The sequence below is a fragment of the Bactrocera tryoni genome, chromosome 1, assembly GCF_016617805.1.
Source record: "Bactrocera tryoni isolate S06 chromosome 1, CSIRO_BtryS06_freeze2, whole genome shotgun sequence".
In the NCBI taxonomy this organism is placed as follows: domain Eukaryota; kingdom Metazoa; phylum Arthropoda; class Insecta; order Diptera; family Tephritidae; genus Bactrocera; species Bactrocera tryoni.
In genome coordinates this window covers 68,384,037-68,406,511 of record NC_052499.1, presented here as the reverse complement: position 1 = coordinate 68,406,511, position 22,475 = coordinate 68,384,037, and the positions used below count along the sequence as shown (strand labels likewise).

Here is a 22,475-nt window from a genome sequence, read left to right as displayed (position 1 = left end):
AGTAGCGAGCTGAAGTTGTTGAAAGCTACACTACAACAGTTTTGCATTATACCGACACAAAGACAGCGCAAAGCGGCTTTAAGGCAAATAGTAGCTTTCGTTTGTGTCATATCAGGCAAGCGTAAGACTACACCATGAGCAGCGAAGACTCCAGCTGTCAAAAGAAAGTAGGAAAATAAAGGGGAAAAACACAAGCGGTAGAAAAAAATGCTTGAAAACAAGCAGTTTGTGCGCCGCTTGCTGTAAAAAGTAGCAAGCAAACATAACACTCTGAACGGTATACCCTGGCGTATACGCAACATAAAGCAAAGTGTTTAAGTTTCATGTAATAGAGGAGAAACCAAAATGCTATAAAGAGCGGTAACAACATAAAGAAGTCCACGCACCAAAACAAAATACGAGTGGAGACACGGTTCGAGGAACATCAAAGAAAAAGTATGAAAAGGAAATTTTAGCTCATTAAAGTCACTGAGAAATACGAAGCGCTGGCATGTCTACGAGTGGGAGGAGTGGATGCCGGAAAACAGATATTTAAACACAAGCCAAGACAGAAATTAGATTTCGAATGTTGAGAGCTTTAATTTGATTGATTTTCTTTAATGAAGCAGTGGAGCAAATGCTGAACAGAAGGCGAAATGACATAATATTTTCTGCAGGAAAGAATCTTAAAGTAGCAAAAACAGGGGTAGTAAATATTAAGAAATAACAAGCGCAAGCAAAGACAAGGGCGTAAGCCGCTTTACTGTGACCAGAAAAATGGGAAGAAAAACAGAAGATTCGCCTGGCGACCGTTTTGCAGCAAGTCACATGTTTAGCTTGAAAAAGTATGAAAGAAGATCATTTAAAATTATAATGCATTTAAATTGGCAATTTCACCAGCGAATAAATTAGCAAACGTTGGTAGACAAAATAAAAATTAAACAGAAAAGCCGCAAGCTAATTTCAGTTGCCTGCCACAAAGCGGCGCTTTTCCAGCAAACGCAGAGTCACTCAAAGCCTTGTGCTTCAGTGATATCAGCTAACAGCAAATTTTTACGTCAAAGACGAAGAAATATACAGAGAATATTTAAATTGACATAAATTAAATGCGACAGTGAAATTCGTGTACTTGTGCGCTTCATTTGTTTGCGGCAAATTAAATTCGCAAAAAAATTGTGCTCATATGTCAAACAAGTGCGCATGTACCTGATGTCCTTTGGCGTAATGCCAGTGACGGCAGTGACAGCGAATATAAGAAATAGCAAAAAACACAAAGAAATAATAAAGTAATTACATGCATCATTATTTTTGGCCACAGCTTTGCTGAAGTACATTTTAAGAAATGAATGTGCATATTTAAAGGGTATATAGTATATACACACAGTGACTTTGGGAAATAAAAGGCAGTCAGTATTATAGTACGCTACATGAAAGTTTATGGTGATGTGTGTAGCACTCGAAAGGAGAGGACCCCATAAGATATATATATATAGTAAGTGATCAGCGGAGTCAATTAGCCATCCGCGCCTGCCCGTCTGTATATTGTGGAAACTAGTCCCTCAAGTTTGAGATATCGATATGAAACTTTTGACAAGTCATTTCTGATCAAGTAGTCGAAACCAATGATATCCGGTTCGACAGCTTTTAGCTACCACACAAGCTAATTGGTTAAAATCAGGTCCTTGTATGGACAACTTTTTGCTTTAATGAGATATCTTCACGAAAAAAACATATATTATTAACCAACTTTATTGCCCAAGACGGCGCTAAAATCTTGGAAAAAATTGTTCAGATCGAACCACTATACGACATAGCTTTCATACAATCTTACCGATAAAATGCAAATTCTTCTATAAAGACTTTTTTATTTGTGAAGTATAGTCATCATAGTTAAAGATTTTTCTTTTTTTTTTCGTACATATCTATCACAGAAATTTGTAAGGAGACACTTAAGTGAAATAGGGTATCCACTGATATATGAATATATCTTCTTTATGACAAGGACTTTGAGTTAAATTAGTTTGTTAAGGGTTGGCCAAATATGATAAAAAAAAGTCTTAAGTAGATTCCAACTTTTTTAGTAGTTCTAAGGATTGATTGCCCAGTCTACTTATTTAAAACCTTGTGGCCTGTATTAAATTTACTTAAGCTAGAGTGTGATATGGAGGTCCGGCTGTTTGGAGATAGTTGCCTGAATATAAATAGAATCATAACTTTCATTTTATAGTCTCTGATTTGGATTCACCAAGCTTTGTTCAAGCCTTCGCCAGCTCATCAAATTTTTCATCAAAATAATCGCTGGGAACCAAGCTATTGAAGGTATCGTCAAATGGCATGTTGCAGCCTTTGTAATCTATGTTTTTACTTATTGTATGAGAGTTTACATATGTACCATTATAATTAAATTTTTCTCGCTCTCAGCATCTCTAAAGAGTCTTCTCAGTCGAAGGGTCTGAGTTAGAACTACTTAGATTGTATTGCCGATCTTTCAGCATAGCGGGGGTATAACTATTAGACTGTTATGTTCAGTACTTTGTAAATCAAAACGGAAAACTCCAATAGTTAGACATTGGCTGTGGGCCAGTAGCCCTAAACATAGAAGAAATCTGATTGACTGTTTAATTTCTATTTTTACCATTCCACTTGAATGTCTAAAAGTATGAGATACGCGAAACTTATTGCTTTGATCTAGAAAAACAATGGGATGATTATATTTTATCTTCTTCTAGATCGCTAATGTAGCTAGCAGAAGGTAAGATGCTAAATCCTATCGCATGAATTCCGATCCGACAGTGTTCAGTTAGAACTCCTAAAACTATTGAAAGGTGGAGCGAAGAGCCTCTTAGCCCCTTCCTATTTGCGCCGGACCAGAAGGACCTCGCGAATGCACAGCTGGTGGTAGCTGACCAACAGTTGCTGAGCTGTTTTAAGGCTCTGCGGTCTGGTAGCAAACCACAGGAAACCCACTGAGCTCCTACCCGTTATCATTTCGTAGCTATTGGTACTAAAGTGCTTGTTCTGGCAACACCAACAAAAATTATTGCTTTCTCAAATCAGTGCACACTTTTTGCACGCACTGTAAAAACACACATAATATTACTTTACTTTACAAGTATGCATATATATATATTAAAGACAGATACATTTCCTTGAAAAATGTATGGCAACCGCTATACATCCATGCCTCAAACTCCCGCCCTCACACCAACAAAACTGTAGTGTATCCACACATACGCCAAAAATTTTCATGCTAACATTAATACGCGTCAGCTTTGCATAATTTAAAATTTGACTGCCACACATGCCAAGTGCGCTGCGAAGCGCGACGAGACGCGCCTCTCCGTCGCACGAAAGAGTAGTGGGACTTCGCTGACATTCTCCGATACATATTGCGGACTTTTACACACTTCATGCGTGCATGATCATCATCCTCATCAACATGCTTGCGGCAATGATATGCGTCATGTATAAATGTGTGAGTGTGTAGGTGCCTTTGTGCGCCTTTATATTCATGTAATGCGTTATTTGTCGCCGACACATTTTATTTGCCGGCAACGGCATATTGTGCGCGCTTTATTATCGTCGCCCGTGTGGCATGGTGGCCTGTCAAAACGATGACAGTTGAACGCTTTACGGTTGCGTGGCGCAGCCGTTGAGGGAACTTTACATATACATACAAGTGTACATATGTATATGCTCAACTGTAGTTGTAAGTAGGTGTACATGCTTATAGGCCAAGCAGTGGCGTCGCAAAGCATGTCATTACAAAAAGATGGCTTCACAGTTGGTGTAGCAGCGGCATTGGCGTCGGCAGCGGCCGCCGCAGCCACAGTCGCAACCGCCAACGGCATTACCACACTCATTTTTATTGCGGTCAATTTTAAATTTTAACTTCTCCCATCACACGCAACTCAAATTTGTCCCGGTTTTTTTTCATTTATGAATGCATAAACACATACACACGCACATGTACAGTTATTCATAAGTATATATATATTTTTGTATAGCTCGCTTTTGCTTTTGCTGGCGCGGATTTGCTGGAAAAGCGGGAAATGCTTGTTAAAATTATTTTACGCAAACTCATAATTTTCCATAATTGAAAGCAAATGCAATTTGAATAATGAATATTTTTGCGCTTTCGCTTTATTCACGTTTTTCATTTTCTCATCTCACTCTCTCTCTTTTTCTACTTGCAGTTACTCGAACTTTGCTGTGTCTTTGGTAAGTGAATAATCATTTCAATGTGCAAAGGAAACAAATTACAAGCATTTTACAACAACAAAACGAAGTAATTTTATTATCCTTGTAAAACATTTGGTACGAAAGTAATGAGAATGGTAGAAAAATGGTGGAATTAAAAACAAAAATTGTAAAGAGATTAAAAAAATGAAGAAATATTTAAAAAAAACTGAAAAAAGTGCATTTTCACAAAAGCGTAAAATTACCTTTGAAGTGTTGTTTACGGGGTAAGAAAAAAATGTTTGTCAATAGCTTCAGTTTCGCTTACTAGAATTAACATAAAAAATCGATATTCTTTTCTATCGCTCAACATTCACTCCCGCGCTTTTTACTTAAGGGGGGAGCCTGCTTTAGAGGCTTCAAAAAATCTATATTTTCAAGGATTTTTTTGGAAAAGAAAGAAATGTCTGATTGAAATGAAACTTTTAGGATTTATTTTTATATATTTGAAGAGTCTTCTCAAATTTTTTTTATTGTTATACATTAGATAGTCTTCATGTTTGAAGAAATTTACGGAGGCGCCTCGAGTGTGCAATTTCTGTGTGGGGGGAAAGATGTAGGTCGCAATTTTCATATGAAACAAAAAAAACAAAAGAAATTTTTAATTCTCAATAGTGTAATTCCTAGGTGAACCAAGAAAATTTAACAAAAAGTGAAAAATTTAACGATTTTTTGCAGATTTAAAAAAAAAAATGCATTTAAAAAAAAATGCTTTAAATCGTTTAAAAACCGGATTAATGTTAACTTTCTTAAGGTATTTTAGGCTCACCTAGAAGAGAATTTAATTCAAAATACAACGCATTTTGATTCGTTCCGATAGGACGTTTACTTTTTTTCTATCCTGCCCGCCAATTAAGAAAAATCGTAAAAATGAAAAACCGAGAAATCGCGCGTTAAAGTTTTCGCTTTCTGCCTCGGTCACTATTTCCCTTCTAGCTCCGAAAATATTTCGAATTCCCATCTAAAACTTTGAGGACATATTCTTAGATTATTTTTAAAGAGATTTAAGCAAAAAACAAATAATCGATTTTTTCAAGCTTCTAAAGCAGGCTCCCTCCTTAACAAAACCGCAAAGCTTCTCTCATTACTCACACTCATTGACTTGCATGCGAATTAAATTTATATGTATTCAATATATTAAATTTTTATACTCACCGTGTTGTCCGGTTGTTCATATGAAGCGCGTCATGCCTCTGGCTGAGTTATTAAAATTTGATTCGCTCATTTGGTTGATGGCTTGCCATAATTTTGGTAATAACCAATCAATTCCTTTATTTACTTAAGTGCATAAAAATTAATGTATTGCATTACAAGTAATCATAAATTAATGTACCTCACATTAACAAGAAGGCGTTAGCAGCAGTTCACAGAAGTATACCATAATCATATCTATTTCACTTCATACAATTCAATTATCCATTACATTTATAAATATGTACATACAAATGTAGTTGGTTGATAACTTAGCAGCTTATTAGTTGTTTTTGTTGAGACAGGAAAATTATAATAACTAAGGAACTGTTTAAATATATCGAAAAGTATATTTTTAGGCTTCCTTAAATAATACAATGTGACAACCAAATACCCGGAAATTAAAAATAAAACGATAAATTTTTAATTATTCATCAATATTTAGTTAGTCGCCTTCTAAGTAATCCTCACCAGATGTAGATTTTTCCAATCCTCTCAACACTTTTTATAAGCACTTTTTCAGCTGGCCTTCAGCTCCTTCAGCGAAGTTTGTTTTATTTCTTCGGTTGACTGAAAACGTGTTCCATGGAGCGGCAATTTCAATTTGGGGAACACGAGAAAATCACACGGAACCAAGTTTGGTGAAAACGGTGGTTTATCGATGGTATTCATTGCGTTTTGGGCTTTAAATTCGATCACAATCGTAGCTCGATGCAATGGTGCATTGTCATCGTGTAAAATCCCTGATTTGTTCTACTACAAATCCGGCCGATTTTGACGGCTGATTTCACGCAAACTCCTCAATACGGACAAAAGTGACTTCTTACTGACTCTCTGTTTCTCCGGAATACACTATAGATGCACCAAATTACGAATATCGCAAAAAAAAAAACAATGATCATCACCTTGATTCTTGAACGGCTTTGACGTGTTTTTTTTTCATTCAGCTCGTTTTTTCCTCTCCATACTGAAGATTGTTGTCTTGTTGCATGTCAAACTCATAAACCCATGTCCCATCGAGAGTTATAATTCTCTACATGAATGTGACATCAGAATTCAAAAGATCAAACATGTCCAAAGAGACCTTTATAAAGACGATGTTTAAAAAAAAGTAAATTTCTTGTGCTTTTTCGACAGTAATATTTGACTTGACCTCAAACAGGCTAATCGCGATAATAGCACTCATAGATGTGAATGACAAGATTGAACAAAACGGTATGGCTTTGAAAATATAACTTACTGACGGATCACTTCATTTGCCATCCCATTTGCGGGAAGGAGACTTCATATAGACGACGAAATGTGATCATCGCCTTTTTAGTATTATACTATTCAATTTCGCATATGTTTGCTTTGTTGTTAGACAACTGTGCGAGAGAGCCGCGCTTAACTTTATTTCTTGGCATTGACTCCCGTCCCGTGTCTCAATGACGCCCATATCTCATATTGTATTGCAGCCTAGCCAAGTGGTTTGCCTCTCAAAACGTGACTTTTTTCTAATACTCACACATTCTTAAATTGCTGATATCTTTTCAAAAGAATTTTCGAAATTATTAACTCACAAATTTATATAAAAGTATTGAATGCGTCTTAAATATGAAGTGATTGTTTTAATTAATTAATAATTAAAGATTAATACTAAGGCACAAATAAAGAGCTTTTACACAGGTGAAGTATAGTTTTTGTATATTTTGTATCATGTTCTTTGAAGATTTCCTATAACCAGCTTATTCACTGAACAATGGATGAAGCTACTAATTAAAAATTAAGAAAATAAATATACTCTTCTCAGCTTACCAAATAGTTCCCTCTTAAGTCAAGCCCTTATTAAGAAAAAATTAAAGTATATCCACTCAACTAGTGTAACGGCTGACAATCGCCACTATCTAAGGCTGCTCAGCGCATCTCAAGGATACCTAATTAAGAGCTTGGTCGAGGTCGCACAACAAGGCTTTTGGTTTCCGCTAGCAGCAACAATGCGAACAACAACAACACAATAAGTATTGTCTTAAGCTCGGTTATTACTGCTATCTGCCAGTGTTGCTTAATGCCGCCAGCATTTGCGTTGACATAATCATGCGCTGCAGCAGCAACGACTGCAACAATAGCAACAACGGCAACAAGCGCCCGACAGCAATGGTCTATCTCATCATGCTAGAGTAAATTTGAGCTTCAGTGAATCTGAGATTTGCACAGTAGGAAGTGGAATTGCAATGCGAAATACGATAAAGAGCCGGGTGTGTTTAGTATTACGAAGTGCATTTGTGTGAGTGAGTGGGCGAAAAGGTTGGTTAAAAGGGATGCGAGTGTGTGGGTGGACCAACAGAAGCAGGCGCAAAGGCATAAGTGGGTTGTTAAACTAGTGTTAGCTCATTTACTTGTACTGTTGTTTGTTTACTGCCGGTTGCTGATGCTCGTGGTGATGCTGGTAATGCTGGTCTTGCTGGTGGTGCTTCTTGCCAGCTTGCAGGGCTTTAAAGGTTTTCGCTTCAGTAAATCGCAGGGAATTCGTAAATGCCACGACCTTCATCCCAATCCAACTCATCGACACAAGCATACTGTATGAGTTTCTTGCAATTCTAAGACGATTCTAAATGTGACCTCAATAACAAAAATAAATAAAATATTCGTGAAAGTAATGTTGCTATGTTGAAAAACTTAAGAAACTTTAATGCAAAAAAATTTTGGGTTTGAAGTGAAAGTGCGACGGCTTTTCCTCTGTGACATTTTTCAGTTTTCTTGAAACAACCACATCGCTCGATTTTGGAAAAAAAAATTCACAGAAGTTTTCTTCTTATTAAAGTCCCGAAGAAGAACTAACAACAAAAGACGTTTTAAGACACAAACTTTGATGTATTTAATTGAAAAGAGTGTTGTTTAATTTGAGTTATTTCATCTCTTTGTAAACCATACGAGTATTTTATAGATTCAATAAGCAAAAAAGCAAACAAAAGTTTGTTTTTTAATACAGTAAATTGACTTTTTTTTTTGACATTTTTTATCTATTAATATATTGGTTTTCAAATATCTCCCGTCCGCTTTTTTCACTTTATTCAATTTGCTGCTGTGTGTTACTGTTTCCATCTAGACGGCAACTTCATAATACCCCCCTCATAGAAGCCCCCCTCCTTATTTGCGAAAAAAATCGGACAGCCACTTTTCACAAGCCTCTTTTGAGTTCAACTTTACGTCAACAAGGGCGTTCGCCATGGACAGGAACAGGTGGTAATCACTTGGCGCTATGTCCGGGCTATATGGTGGATGCGATAAAACCTCCCATCCGAGCTCCCGTAGCTTCTGACGAGTCATCAACGAAGTGTGTGGTCCGGCAATGTCTTGGTGAAACACTCAATCCTGGCTTGGCCACTGTTTGGGATGATTCACCGGCCTTCGACCACTACCTACCATATTGTCGTATGTGATGCATTTTTCGTCGCCAGTCATCATCCGCTTCAAAAATGGGTCGAGTTCGTGCCTTTGTATGGGCTATTTGCAATTCAGTATTTTGTAATAAAACTTGTCAAGCGCCTTGTAATTTGGCTAACTAAATTAATTATACAGCTCTTTTTGTTATTTTCTATTTTGAGGTTGCTGCGTTACAAACTGTTGTCATTTGACTTTATAAAATTTTCCAAATTTCTTTTGGCGCTCTAAAGTAATAAAATTTTAATAACAGGGCAAGGTATATTCAAGGTGTGCACTTAACTAAAAGTCAGTCTATTATCAATCAGCCATTGCATAGTTATTTAATTTTATTTTTTTATATCCTCAAGAGTAAAACAAACGCTGTAAGGAAGGGATAAACGGAATATTGTCACTTAAAGTCTTTAAGAGATTTCATATTGAGTTAAGTGTCTCATATACAAGCCATTTAAACTTGCTTACTTTTATAACAGCCAATGTTTTTATTTATGTGTTAATGATACTATGGGAAAAAATTGGAAGACATTTTATTTAAATTTTGCGAAAAAACATATTCATCGAAATATATTTTTTCTAGGTTGGTATGACTGTCAGTGACATCTGTTGCAAATTTCACATCAAAATAATAATTAGTGTTTAGTATACTCTAGTCTTTCCGAAGTATATAAAGTATATAATTTCTGCGATTTTTACGATGAGAGATTATTCAACAAGTAAGCTCCATTAAATTTTCTGTACCGAATCAATTTTCTGGTGGTACAAATTAATAAAAGGTCATTTGGGTCTAAGAAAAGTGAAAACACGATTGGTTCCAAGAACACTCATTTCTTTTCGCGTCGCGTTAACATCTGTGGAACAATGCTTTCCGACTACCAGAAAACGGGCACATTAATACTTCGATCTAAGCATGGTTTATGAACAACAGTCGGGTCTCAATCGGTATCACGAGCACCCTTATTGCATGCATTGGATGGTAGTGTTGCGATTGCTAGTGCCAGAAACAGATGATCAGTCGGCTAAAAATTGTGGAAAAGGTGAGCCAAAGGCGAAAAAACCGCAATCAAAGCAGGCCAAAAATTAAAGTTATGTTGACAGTTTTCTACGATTAGAGAGGTGTGGTGCAGTCCGAATTCCTTCCGAGCGCCCAAGCTGTGAATAGGGAATACTATTTGAGTATTATGCGTAATTCCCGCGAAGATATTCGTAACCAGAGGCCGGAAGTATGTGCCGATAACTATTGGTTTTTGCGCCACGATTATGCAACGTTGCATACAGCATTGATTCTTCGTGAGTTTTTCGTCAAATTTTCAACAAATTTTCTGCCGCAACCACCGTATTAGCTTAATTTAGCTCCTAGTGATTTCGGGCTATTCACCAATCTCAAATGATCGCTCCGGGGTCAATTAAAGGCATTATACGTAAATCGCTACGCGCATTGAAGGCTTTAATAACTAACTGTTTCGAGGATTGGAAAAATGTTGGCACAAGTGTATTGTGGCTAAGAGAGATTACTTTGAGGGAGACGACATAGATTTCGCAGAATGAATTAAGAATTTTAAAATTATGAACAAAGTCTTACTCTTTTTAGCTTAATATACCAACATAAGTGTTGTGTACTACAAAGAGGAGTTTCAACTAAAAATTTATGTACCTCTTAACACTAAATTTTTTTTCTATTGACAAAAATCGTTATTTTATATATTTACTTATATTTTCGCATTTCTATGCGCAATCACCTACCTCATATTGAATTTATTGATCCACTTCTAATGGCTGTAGCATAATTTTATATTCCAGCGACTAGACAGTTTGTCATTTTCCATAAATGACAAGCATTACACAATATCTCCATGGCTAAATAAGCATATGTATATGTGTATGTACTTGCCGTCTGGCTGTCCTTTTTATTTGATTTCTTTCCAAAAGATTCGTACTTATTGACTGCTGCTAACCATTTGCCAATTGGCAATTTGTCTGTGGCATCAAATTGATTGAAAAGGCAAAATTTTCAAGAAAAATAAATTCATTGCTATGATTTGTTGCTGTAATCATACATATTTTTAATATATACATGATGATTCATAGCTTTCAGTCATCGCACTCAAGCGCTTTTCAATTTGTCTGCTGCTGTAACATTTGCGCATAATGGCCATTGCATACGTTCAGGCGTGCAAGCATACAGCAATATTCCAGCACTTTTTACCGAGGCGAGAACTCAACGGGGTATATGTGCAATGGCAGGAGTATGTGTTTGAAGTCGGAAAATATTGCGCATTTACGCTGTTGTTCGCTTTACTTATATCACACGCCTCCAGTCGACCGTTTTTGGCCGCCATCGAAATGTTTCAAATACCCACGCTAGACTTGCTGGCAAATATATAACATACATGAAAACATATAAATACCTAAAGCTCACTTATATATATATATACATATTTATAAATATATAAGTAGAAAAATAAACACTCGTGATTTAGGTTTAACTCAAATTATATGACCTTTAATTCACTTCAAGTGCTTAAACAATAATGATTTCCTAATCATAAGCTTACTTACTCGCCACCCACACTACGAGCTCCTATCTCTGAGTATACGAGGCGTAGTGTGAGAGAGGCGTTTAGGAGTTGAGTTACACACGTACATACATATGTAGTCGACATATATACGTATATATGTCACTCCTCCCAACTTTAAAAGTGGACATATTTCTTAATTAAAGTACTTACGTTTAGATTTAATACATATTTGTTCTAAATCAATTTTGTTATTTAGTTTTAAATATAATCGTATTTTAGAAAACTGCCTACAATAATATTTAGTATACTATTTTTTGTAGATAACTAAGATAAGATGATTTACTAATATTGCTTAAGTGATTTAGATAATACATAATAATACAACAAAAACTAAAATTAATAAACAAATTTAATTTCTTCAATATTTTTTCTTTTTCCTTTTAAACTGGTTTTTATACTTTCTGACTTTTTGGTTTTTAAACTTTATAATATGATGCTCCCCATCTTCTTCTGTTTTTAACAATCTGACTTGTCTAAATGGATTACATATCTTATTTAGTCTTTTCCTTGAATTTTCCGCATTTACGAAATTAGTATCAATATCTTTTTCTTGCCTGTATTTATTAATATTTTCAATTCTCTTTTCTTTGACTTTTTGCGGGTCATTTTTTGGCGGCTCTTTATTAAAAAATATCTTATATGGAATTTCGTTAGTTGTCGAATGAATAATTGTGTGATTATAGTAAAAATTACTTGTTCTATTTCTAAATATTTCAATTCTTTGTCTTCCGACGTATTTATTATTCTCAATTTCTCATTGAGGGTTTTATGCAAACGCTCGATATCGCCTATGCCTGTTTTGCCTGTTGTTACTTCAACTTTTATGTTTAATTGATCACACCACTGTTTGATGTTCATATTATTTAGGCCTTGGTCTTGGTCAACTTTCATAATCTTAGGGGTCCCATAGTATTAAATACTTTCAGTAGCGCTCTTTTACTTTCAAGCCAATTTAATGATTTTCTACGTTCTCTACCATGGCAAACTTCGAAAATAAATCAATACACGTCAAATAAAAATTCATTGTTCCACTTCCAAAAGTCTATAACATATTTTTCTCTGATTTCGTATATCGGAGGCGTAACTTTGAATGGTAGTTTGTTAGCAATGTGGTCACTTTTACAGTGATTACAAAGCTCGCAACTATTGATAATATTTGAAATTTCTTTGAGGTAGTTTGGGTAATAATACTTTTCTTTTAAAACATTTTGCTACTTTTTCTATCCCCTGGTGTAGTCCATTTAAATGGATTTCTGTAACAATGGATTTGAAATCAGAAAATTCTAAAATATTTTTTAATTCTTTATTTGTCCTATAAGTTCTATTTCTGCTACTAGTTATCAAGCTTTTTATAAATATCTTGAACTGTAGAAAGTCGATATCATTTGGCATGTATATAACGGTTTTTTCTGTAAGAGATAGGTTTTAATGATTTCTTTTATGTATTCTGGCGTTAATTCTTTGTAAGTTATCAAAACAAGATTGTTACTAAATATTTTTAGCGTTTCACAGCTACTTTCATTTCCCTTTATAAGCTTTACTTGATTTTTAAATAAATTTAACGGCCTTGAGCCGAATGAGTGGTTGCACAATTTGAGGCGATTTCATCTTCCTCAGCATTGCATTTCTCTATTTTTATGCGTGATAACGCATCCGCAACGTGATTTTCCCTGCCCGGGATGTATTTCACGTCGAAATCGTACTCATTGAGGCGTATCTTCCATCTTTGCAGTTTTGCACTTGGCTCCTTTAAGTTATGCAACCATTGAAGTGGTCTATGATCGCTGTTGATAGTAAACTTCCTACCAAACAAATATGGTCTAAAATATTTAGTGGCCCAAACCATTGCTAACAGCTCTTTTTCTGTAGTAGAGTAGTGAAGCTCATGCTCATTCAGAGTGCGACTCGCAAAGCAAATTGGGTGACTTTGTTGGCTTAACACTGCACCCAAGGCCATATATGTCACTTATATATATGTATAAAAATATGTATAAGCAAGAATTTTGTTCTCTCCAGTTGGTATATGACATTGTGGCACAAAATTTGGATTTAATCAAAGCAGAATTTGTGCATTTACAAGCCCGCAGAAAAGTTGTGAGAAAAATATTTGCAACGCAAACGAAACATGTTTTAAATTTGTATTATTGCCCCGCAGCTGTTTGTGAAATGCGTTCGTTCGCTTTTTATTTTATTTTATTATTATTTTTCGTTAGTCGATTTTATTCAGCTTCGATTTTTTGAGCGGCAGTATTATATGTGTGTTTTTTAAATTTGGTTTACTGGGTTCAAATTTAAGATTAAAACTTTGTTTGTTTTCAAAATTGTATGTTCTGGATTAATGCTGCTTTTATGATTTGTTATTATTTAGTGTTCGGGGTAGAGTCTAAGCCTTAAAAATTTGATTTTTAGTTCCATGTATTTTGATATTAATTTAGTGCTTTAGTTCATACATTACATACGGATTATTCCCTTTGGAAAGCTGTAAAATACGCTAGGAAACCAATATTGTCGAATGCACCGATCAGAAAGCCAAACGGATCCTGGGCCAGAAGCGATGAGGAAAAAGCGAAAGTTGTCTCAGAGAAATTAACAAAAACATTTAGTCCTTTTGTGGTCAATGGTACCCTACCACAACTGCAAGAATCGCAATACGTCGGTGAATTCCAACCAACAACAAATGAAGAAGTAGAAAATATTATTAAAAGTAGATTTACTGACTAGTAGTGACTGCTGATGTACCAAGAAATCTAACGCGAAAAGCAATAGCAAAGCTTACGACGATAATAAACGCTTGCTTAAATCTCAGATACGTCCCACTGTCATGGAAAGTATCTAAAATCATTTTGGTACAAAAACCTGGCAAAGGCGCACATGAAGCCTCATCATATCGTCCAATTTCACTGCTGCTTATCTTGTCCAAACTACTTGAAGCTGTAATCATAAGAAGACTTCAGAACATAATTGAAGAAAAGGACCTTATACCAATTCATCAATTTGGATTTAGATCTCAACATTCCACAATCGAACAAGTTCATCGAATAACGAGCATAATTGAAGATGCGATGGAATAAAAGCACAATTGCACAGCTGTTTTCCTTGACGTCTCGCAGGCGTTCGCGTATGGCACCATGGTTTACTTCTTAAATTTAGACTTCACTTTCCACAGTATCTAACCGATCTAGTTGGCTCCTATCTGAACAACCGCTACTTCAGAATCAAGCAGGGACAATCATATACTACGTTACAGCCGATAAAAACAGGTGTACCCCAAGGAAGTGTCCTGGGTCCACTCTTATACATTTTATTTACTAGCGACATGCCTACGCCACCAAACTGCGCAATCGCCTCATTTGCAGATGATACCTGCATCATTACGACCGGCAAAAATGAAGTTGAGTCGTCACACAGAATGCAATCTTCATTAAATCAAATTGTAGAATGGACACGGAAATGGTCCATTTCTTTAAACGAGTTGAAATCTATCCATATAAACTTCACTAACAAAAGTGCTACGTACATCCCTTTACATATTGGAAATGAAGTAATCCCGTATTCCACCTCAGTGAAATATCTTGGTATGACGTTGGCTGCAAAATTAAAGTGGAGGGAGCATATACAAAGGAAAGTTGCAGAACTAAAACTAAAATCTAACAAAATAAACTGGTTAATCGGCAGAAAATCACCATTAAAATAAAATCCTAGTCTACAACCAAACGTTAAAGCCATTTGGACATACGGAATTCAACTATGGGGATGCGCTGCACCGTTATACATCGAAGCGGTGCAAAGATTCCAAAACAAAGTTCTGCGAAAAATTGTAAATGTCCCGTGGTACAAACGCAATTCAGATCTACATCGTGATCTCCGCATAAAAATGGTTCGGAAAGTCATTCACGAAATGGCATCGAAACATGTTACAAGGTTACAAAATCACGTAAACGCTGAAGCCCGGCAACTGGGAGAAATCAGAAATAGCAGGCGCAGATTGAAAAGATCTGCGTTTCATGATCTATTGCGAATCTAAGGAAATAACAAATATCATTATATTTAGTTGTTACATTTAGTTTAAAAAAGAAAAGCTTGTTAGTACAGCTTTTATGATTTTACTTTATACATTGAGAAAAGTATTGCTTGTTAGTTTAAATTTATCACTAGTTGCAATTTCAATGAAATGTAAAACCATCATTTATTACGTTTCAATAATAAAAAAAAACAAAAAAAAAACAAGGTTCATAGGCACCTTGAGGAAATTTTACATGAGTTATGAAAATCTAAAATATAGAGATTTGCTTCAAGTTCTAGAACTTTCAAGAAAGATAAACTAGTGATGAGCGGAAACGATCTAGCAATGTCCTTCTTTCCTCCTCTCTATAGGTGTTTCCGCGAACAAATCCCTCAGTTTTTGAGATAATCATCTGAATTTAATTGAAATTTTTAATTTCTCCTCAAGAAGCTGCTGCCATAGAAACTAAACGATCAGAGTCCATTTTATTTGCTAAGTGGTCTGTGGGGTATTTGATTTCGGTGATAGCAGCGAAAATATATAAAGAAATAGCCTCTAACATCACAGTTGCAAAATTACCGTAAACTAGGGCCATTTGCAGAATTTTGTCTACGGACGAACGTTTGATTACCGAATCAGGAAATGTATCAACGTTTTTAACTCTCAAGCGAAAAGGTTTTGGAAATGAAGCAGCAACATTTTATCAATTTAAATTCGGCACGAAAAACAAAAACATAATTTCATCTAACACATCGTGTTTTCTTTAAAATATTTTAGTTGAAATGCCAAATTTTGATCAGATCAAAAACTAACAAACATTATAGGGAGAATTATATACTGAAGACTGAGAAAAAATTATAGTGATCTCATCATTTGTCCGCAAGTATTCATTCAAACAAATCTAAAAGTGTATGTCTGAGAAAAAGGCGTTTAAATACAATATAAACTTATGAAGCAGATTGAACTGATCGCCTAAATTTCAGAAGGCTTTGCGGTACAAAACTGCTTGAGATATTGATTTAAGTAGCATGCTAGTTTTGAAAGCATAAACTATGGTATATGCATATCAATACATAAATATGATGTTTACCAGGCAGGAAGTGAATATATTATTGGCAAAAAAAATGTTAAATCTAACTTGAACTTCAACAGGAAACACTCAGTAAACTTGAACCTGCTGCTAATATGCTTTTAATCCTTTAATAACGCTAATTTTTACCATAAAATAATCCAGATTCTCTGCTAAAAATCATAGACACAATAAATTTCATACACATAATTTTTAAAATTTGACTTAGTTGGCTTTATAATCCATTATTAAAGTAAATAAAACAAAGTGATTACTTTTCTATTTCAGAAGTATTAATTCTTCCGTTACCGGGTATAGTGGAAACACAGATATACGAAGTATTGTTGGCTTAAAGCTTAACCACTATTTAAGTTTCTTCTCTGTACTAACCAAATGAAAGTTAACAATTTCAGAAATTATAACAATTTCCACTCCCTCTCCTTCTACCCTTCAGTTATTACACAAAAGCGAAGATAAGCGAAATGCTTAAACTTTTTTTCACACCCAAAGCACAAAATCCTCAAAGCTTTCATCAAAGTAATTTCATTAATTGCAAAGCTTAAATCCTTCAAACCAAAAATTTTTACAAAGAAAATAGATTTTCGCTGTTGGTAGTGTTGGCGGTATCGCGTCTAATTGCAAAGTGATCCGCGATTTAAACGCAAATACAAACACACAGTAAGTAAGTATTTGGATAAGAGCATCTGTATGTGTATAATATATATATTTGACAAGTATAGTCAAAACTTTGTCGCATGCAACAAAATGTGTCGCCATCGCGCAACATACTCGCAACGAATGTGCTGGCAGCGCGATAGAAGGGCACATAAATTACGTATACGCCATGGCACATATAACACACTAAGTCATACAAATGACTGCCAGCTGAAAGGCACGCTTTTTCCTACGCAAATTGTGCAAGTAATGCAAAGGCAGGCATTGCGTCCTATAGTGTTTGCCATTCGCAATTTTCGCACTGAGATGCAAAATTAAAAATTTCAATTAAACTGCCACGGGCGCCTTGCTCTTCCAACGAACCGATGCAGTAAGTGTGAAGTGGGCGGCAGCTTCTTCTACTCAGACGTAATTCACTTCAGCGCTGCTGTTGTTATTACTGTTGTTGCTGTTGCCGCTATTTCTACACATTATGTGCCCTTGAGTGCATTTTCGCGCTTGCAAGATTAGAAACACCAGTGACAAGACTGTTGATGCCTGACGATGAAGCGAGAAGTTGAGGTTGCGCGCTGAGACAATGGTGTGTTGCACAAGCACAGATATATACATAAATATATTTGTATATGGAAGTTGGAAAGAAACAATGAGGCGCTGTAAGAAGTTGCCCGCAACTTGCAAATCACTTTGAGTGCCGCTGCGCGCGAAGATTGCTGTTTGATGGCTCTCGTGTTGCTGATGCGCTCGAGTAGCGAGGAGCGCTGAAAACAAGAACTGAAGCTCAACACGTTCTTAGAATATTTCCCGCGTTGGCTGCGGGGTTAATGCAGTGACTATGGAAATTGGTCGATGTGTTGCAGCAGCATATGAAGTATGCTCACGAAACACAATAGACTGCAGGCAGATAACTAACGTGCTACAAGTACATAAGTGGAATTTGTAGTGGAAACTTGCAAAGGGTGTTCGTTTTAGGTTTGAGTGTAAAGATTTTTTGCGGTTTCTCGAAGTTTTTTGAAACTTTGAGAATTTTGTTTTGTACTTTGTAACAGCGCTTCACTATTTTATGGCAAAGTTGAGGAATATGATTTAAATTGAGCACAGAGCTGATATGCATTACTGAGTGATTTTATGCTCAAAATCTAAAGAGTACATAGTTTTGTGAGTTCAAATGTTAATTTTTTTATTGTCTTGATACACATGCCTCTGAATTACAATAAAATTCTCAGCGGTATTCATTGCTTATTTTGTCTGTAGCAGCCGCTAGGTTAGGCATGCTGCTATGAGGTGGGCGTTTCTCGTTTGACAACGCGACTCACCAAACTTACGAAATATTTAAATTCCCGTTATTTTGTGAACACTCCTTATAAAGTTAGGGCTCTATGTTTAACTAGTTCAAATAGCAAGGCTTCTGGCTTTAGTTTCTCTGCTCGCTATTCTCATCTTTACTATTTCAAGTTTGCCCAATTGAACATGTTATACCAGCTGCTCAAACAGGCTGGTAGCATATCCAGAAGATACTTGTTCTAAGACCGGAAGTCATCAGCTGCTTGAGCCATATGTAAAAGAATCGTTTCTGGCCACTTCCAAGCGAATGGCTCTTTGAGAATCCTCACTTGCGTGAAATTCTACACATGACTCCATCCTCCTGCCATGCTTAGCTTCTAAGAAATCGAAACAGTGTTTACTTGATTATAAGACTCAACGTGTTCCATTATTTCGTCGAAGTGCTTGATATTTGGCTGCGTGGTGCGTGTTTGATATCAAAACTACAGAAATTGTTTAAGTAAAAATTCTGCTTTCGAAAATCATATGGCGTAACATATAAAACGCAAGTTGCAGATCCAACTAGTTAAATATTGGAAAAAAGTGGATTTCTATTTACCAGACCATTAATAACAGGAAATAAAACGTCGAGGAGTTTACATATTATATCTTCCAGCATGAAAACTAATGAAGTCTTTTAATATCTAAATATTCTTGCTAAGAGCGACTAAGTTATTTCTGAACAAAATGAGATAAAAGTCTGTCTCTTACTTGATTATACTGCTACGATGAAAATGCGTCACTCAAACTCAGAATAAAATAAATACTTTAAATATGATATAATAAATATACTAAATAAAGCTCAAGTATGAAAGTTGAAAATATTATTAAAACAAAGGCAAAAGTCCAACCTTTTCACTTTAAAGAGACCCCTAAAAACTTACAAAGAAATAATAAAGTGAGTACGCGACGTGAAGACATCATCATTTTGCGCTTATCCGAAACAAGAAGAGAGCGCTGCGACAACACAAAATAGATAAAACTGTTCCCACCAGAAAAAAGCAACAATAGAAATTTGTAGTAGTGAACAACAAAAGCCAAATAACAGCTGCAAAAATAAGCAAAAAAAAGTAAATAGCTAAAGACAACAATAAATAGAGTAAACTTAGAAAGAAGACAAACGCGCAATTAAGACGCGCTGCGCTTCGTCGCCTTCGCCGCATGCAAAGCACCACAAGAGAAACTGTAATTGTTTAGCAAACGAATGTGTGTGTGTACTTGTGTGCAAGGATTTGTGTGTGTATTGGTGAATGCGCATAAATGTCAGCTGCAATTTAATGGCGAAATAAAGAATGGCTTCACTGGTTGCACTGGCGGCGAAAGGTCAAGGTTCATGCGAGCTGTTGTAGTACAAGAAAGTGAAGCAGAGTGCGAGAGTGAATGAGTACAAGTTGCATATTAAAAAATATAAAGACAATTCGAAAGAGATTTGATGCCATGAGCAAATGCTTTTGAAATTGATGCATAAAGCTTTATTTTCATTTGAGAACATTAAAAAATTATAAATTAAATGAACATGTACTTGTGGACAAGCACATACATATATGTTGACATCTTTTATTGTGAATTTTTATTTTAATTTACGCAAATGATTTCTTTTACTATGGCTTTGAAATTAATTGTTTACCCCACACAGCTTTCACTTCAATTCTTTTGCTTGCGATGACAAAGCTTTGCTTTATATTTTTTGTACTCCAAGTATGGTTAATGAATACGCTTTGTCTCAGTTTCGTGCGCTGCTTGCATTTCATGTTTATTTTTCATAATTACTTTTAGTGAAATAATCTGATAATTTGTGTTGTTTTCTCTCGCTTTTTTGGTAATTTAATTATCTCTTTGGTTTTGTTAAGTTTCATGTGTTTTTCGTTGGTTGGTATATCTTTGGTGAAGGGTTCAACGAAGTCTTTAACATTGTCAACGCAAAATGTATTTTAATTAGAATAATGTTTTTTTTTTCTTTTACCTTATTCTACTTCTTCCTTGACACTACAACCCTGGGTCGGTCCGGGACGGTAACACTAAACTCCACCAGTTGCCTCGATCGATTGCGAGGTCACGCTAGTTGTACATCCAAAGTGCGGACAGGTTACTAAGCACTTTGATTCTTCAATTGTATGTGTGTGCGTTTTTGCTTCCGTTGTCTACCCATTGGTCTCGAATCGAAGGAGGTATTCGCTAGAGCATCGTCTTCCATGGGACGACTTGGTCTAACCAGCGCACTCGTTGGAGTTTTATGCACTTAACTATATCCATATTGCCCTAGAGCTCATGCAGTTCCAATTTCCTTCGATTTTCATTGTCCAAAAAGTCGGTTCCAGTGATATTGTGGATAAGGTTTGTCTCATCGTTCATTTTTTTTCGCCGAATAATAGCGCGGGAATAAAGAAATTTTATAGAGCATAATTTTCTTTCGTCGAGACAAGGATCTTCTTTTCAATTGCCTACCGATCCCAAAGTAACACCTGCTGGCGAGAGTTATTCTGCGCTAGATTTCCAGACTTAGATTATTGGTGAAATATATGCTGGTGTCGAGATATACTAAGTCCTTATCTTTGTATGTGCCCTCCCGGTACTTTGTCTTGCCTCGCTTACCACAGGATCAACTTCTTTCATATAAAGTGAGAGATGTCGATCTGTTGGTCAAGGGTCTTCAACAGAAGTTGACATATTGTGAAAATCTGATCTATGGTGGATTTTCCAGGACTTGAGCCACACTGATAAGCTCCAATCAGCGATAAGCGCAGACTGCGGGTCCCCACTTCTTGTGGATAAAGATGAAAACATGCATATTTCAATCTTTGGGCATGTATTTCGCCTTTAAAAAGCTCAACCGCATATTCATTGGGAGTAAGGGTTTTCTTGCTCTTAAGCTGTCTTAGAACTGTTTCGCCCTAATCATGGTCAAGTGACGGAACGACGAAAATGTCAAAATATCTGAACGTTATTTCATACCCGAAAAGAGTGGCCGATGTTTCCTTCTGGTAAAATTCAGTTCTGTTTTATTGTTGAAAAGTTTGTGAGGGAAGCTCTTGCCGACCTTGATCTAAACATTAATGTTCAATTTTATATCCATACTATATTTTGCTTAAAAGTTAAGTAAAAGTTTGACCGATTTCCGTTTTGAATAAAATAAATTTAAAAATTTCCACACAACAGTTCATAAACCTATTGATTTGTGGTGCCTTGGTACATTTGGATATTTATCATTTATGAAAAACAATAAGTGAAAAGTTACTATTCCGATAACGACCATTAGGCGTTTCAAGCCGGAGTTGGGTTTCCTAGCCGCCATATTTGACTAAATCATTACTTTCAGTTGCAGAAAAATTAAATTATCAAGTTTATTTTTGGCATGAGAAATATTTAGAGCCTTCATAAGCAATTAAGAGGTTTACGGAAAGTTCCAACACGCTAAAAATGACCACAAAGTTGACCTTCTCCACTAACCCGCTTAGGTAAACTAATGTTAAATCACCATGGTGCTCATAGCATCGATATTAAAACGATCCGACTGTAGTTGGAGCAAATCGCCTTAGTTGTTTATCAATTTTTGAAGCTTTTATTAGGGTATTATTCAACCGCTAGAATTTTTTGGTAACACAAATTTTACTTAGCCTAATCTTACCAAAACATGTAAACAAGGAGTCGTGAGTGGTTTTCTCAATATAATTGTAAAAGTGTTCTTTGTATTTCAAGCAGAACCATCTTGTTAGCTCTTCTATCTGAAATAATCATCCCGGCAATTTTAAAATAGGAGGCTTATACATAGTGTAGAGAAATCTGAAATTCATATAAAAACCTTCTTTGGCCTTATTGGTAATTTAGTAAGTATCTCCACAATAATAAAAATCGACTTTAGGCACTTGCTTGAAACAATTGCAATGGGAAACTGAATATTATATTGTTCCAATTTCGACAACAAAATTATTTAATTATATTCGTTAAACAATAATATCAATGTGGTAGTTATCCCCCAAATAGCTTATCAGCGTCATGCTTC

General features: G+C 35.7%; 1 protein-coding gene across 1 annotated transcript in view; it reads left to right on the top strand.

The window, feature by feature from the left end:
• LOC120774452 overlaps window positions 1-22,475 on the top strand; it is a 110,432-nt gene that overhangs the window by 38,340 nt on the left and 49,617 nt on the right. The window contains exon 3 of the mRNA XM_040104139.1: window positions 4,176-4,200. Within this exon, the coding sequence (XP_039960073.1) occupies window positions 4,176-4,200 (25 nt within the window). The remainder of the gene's footprint in view (window positions 1-4,175; window positions 4,201-22,475) is intronic.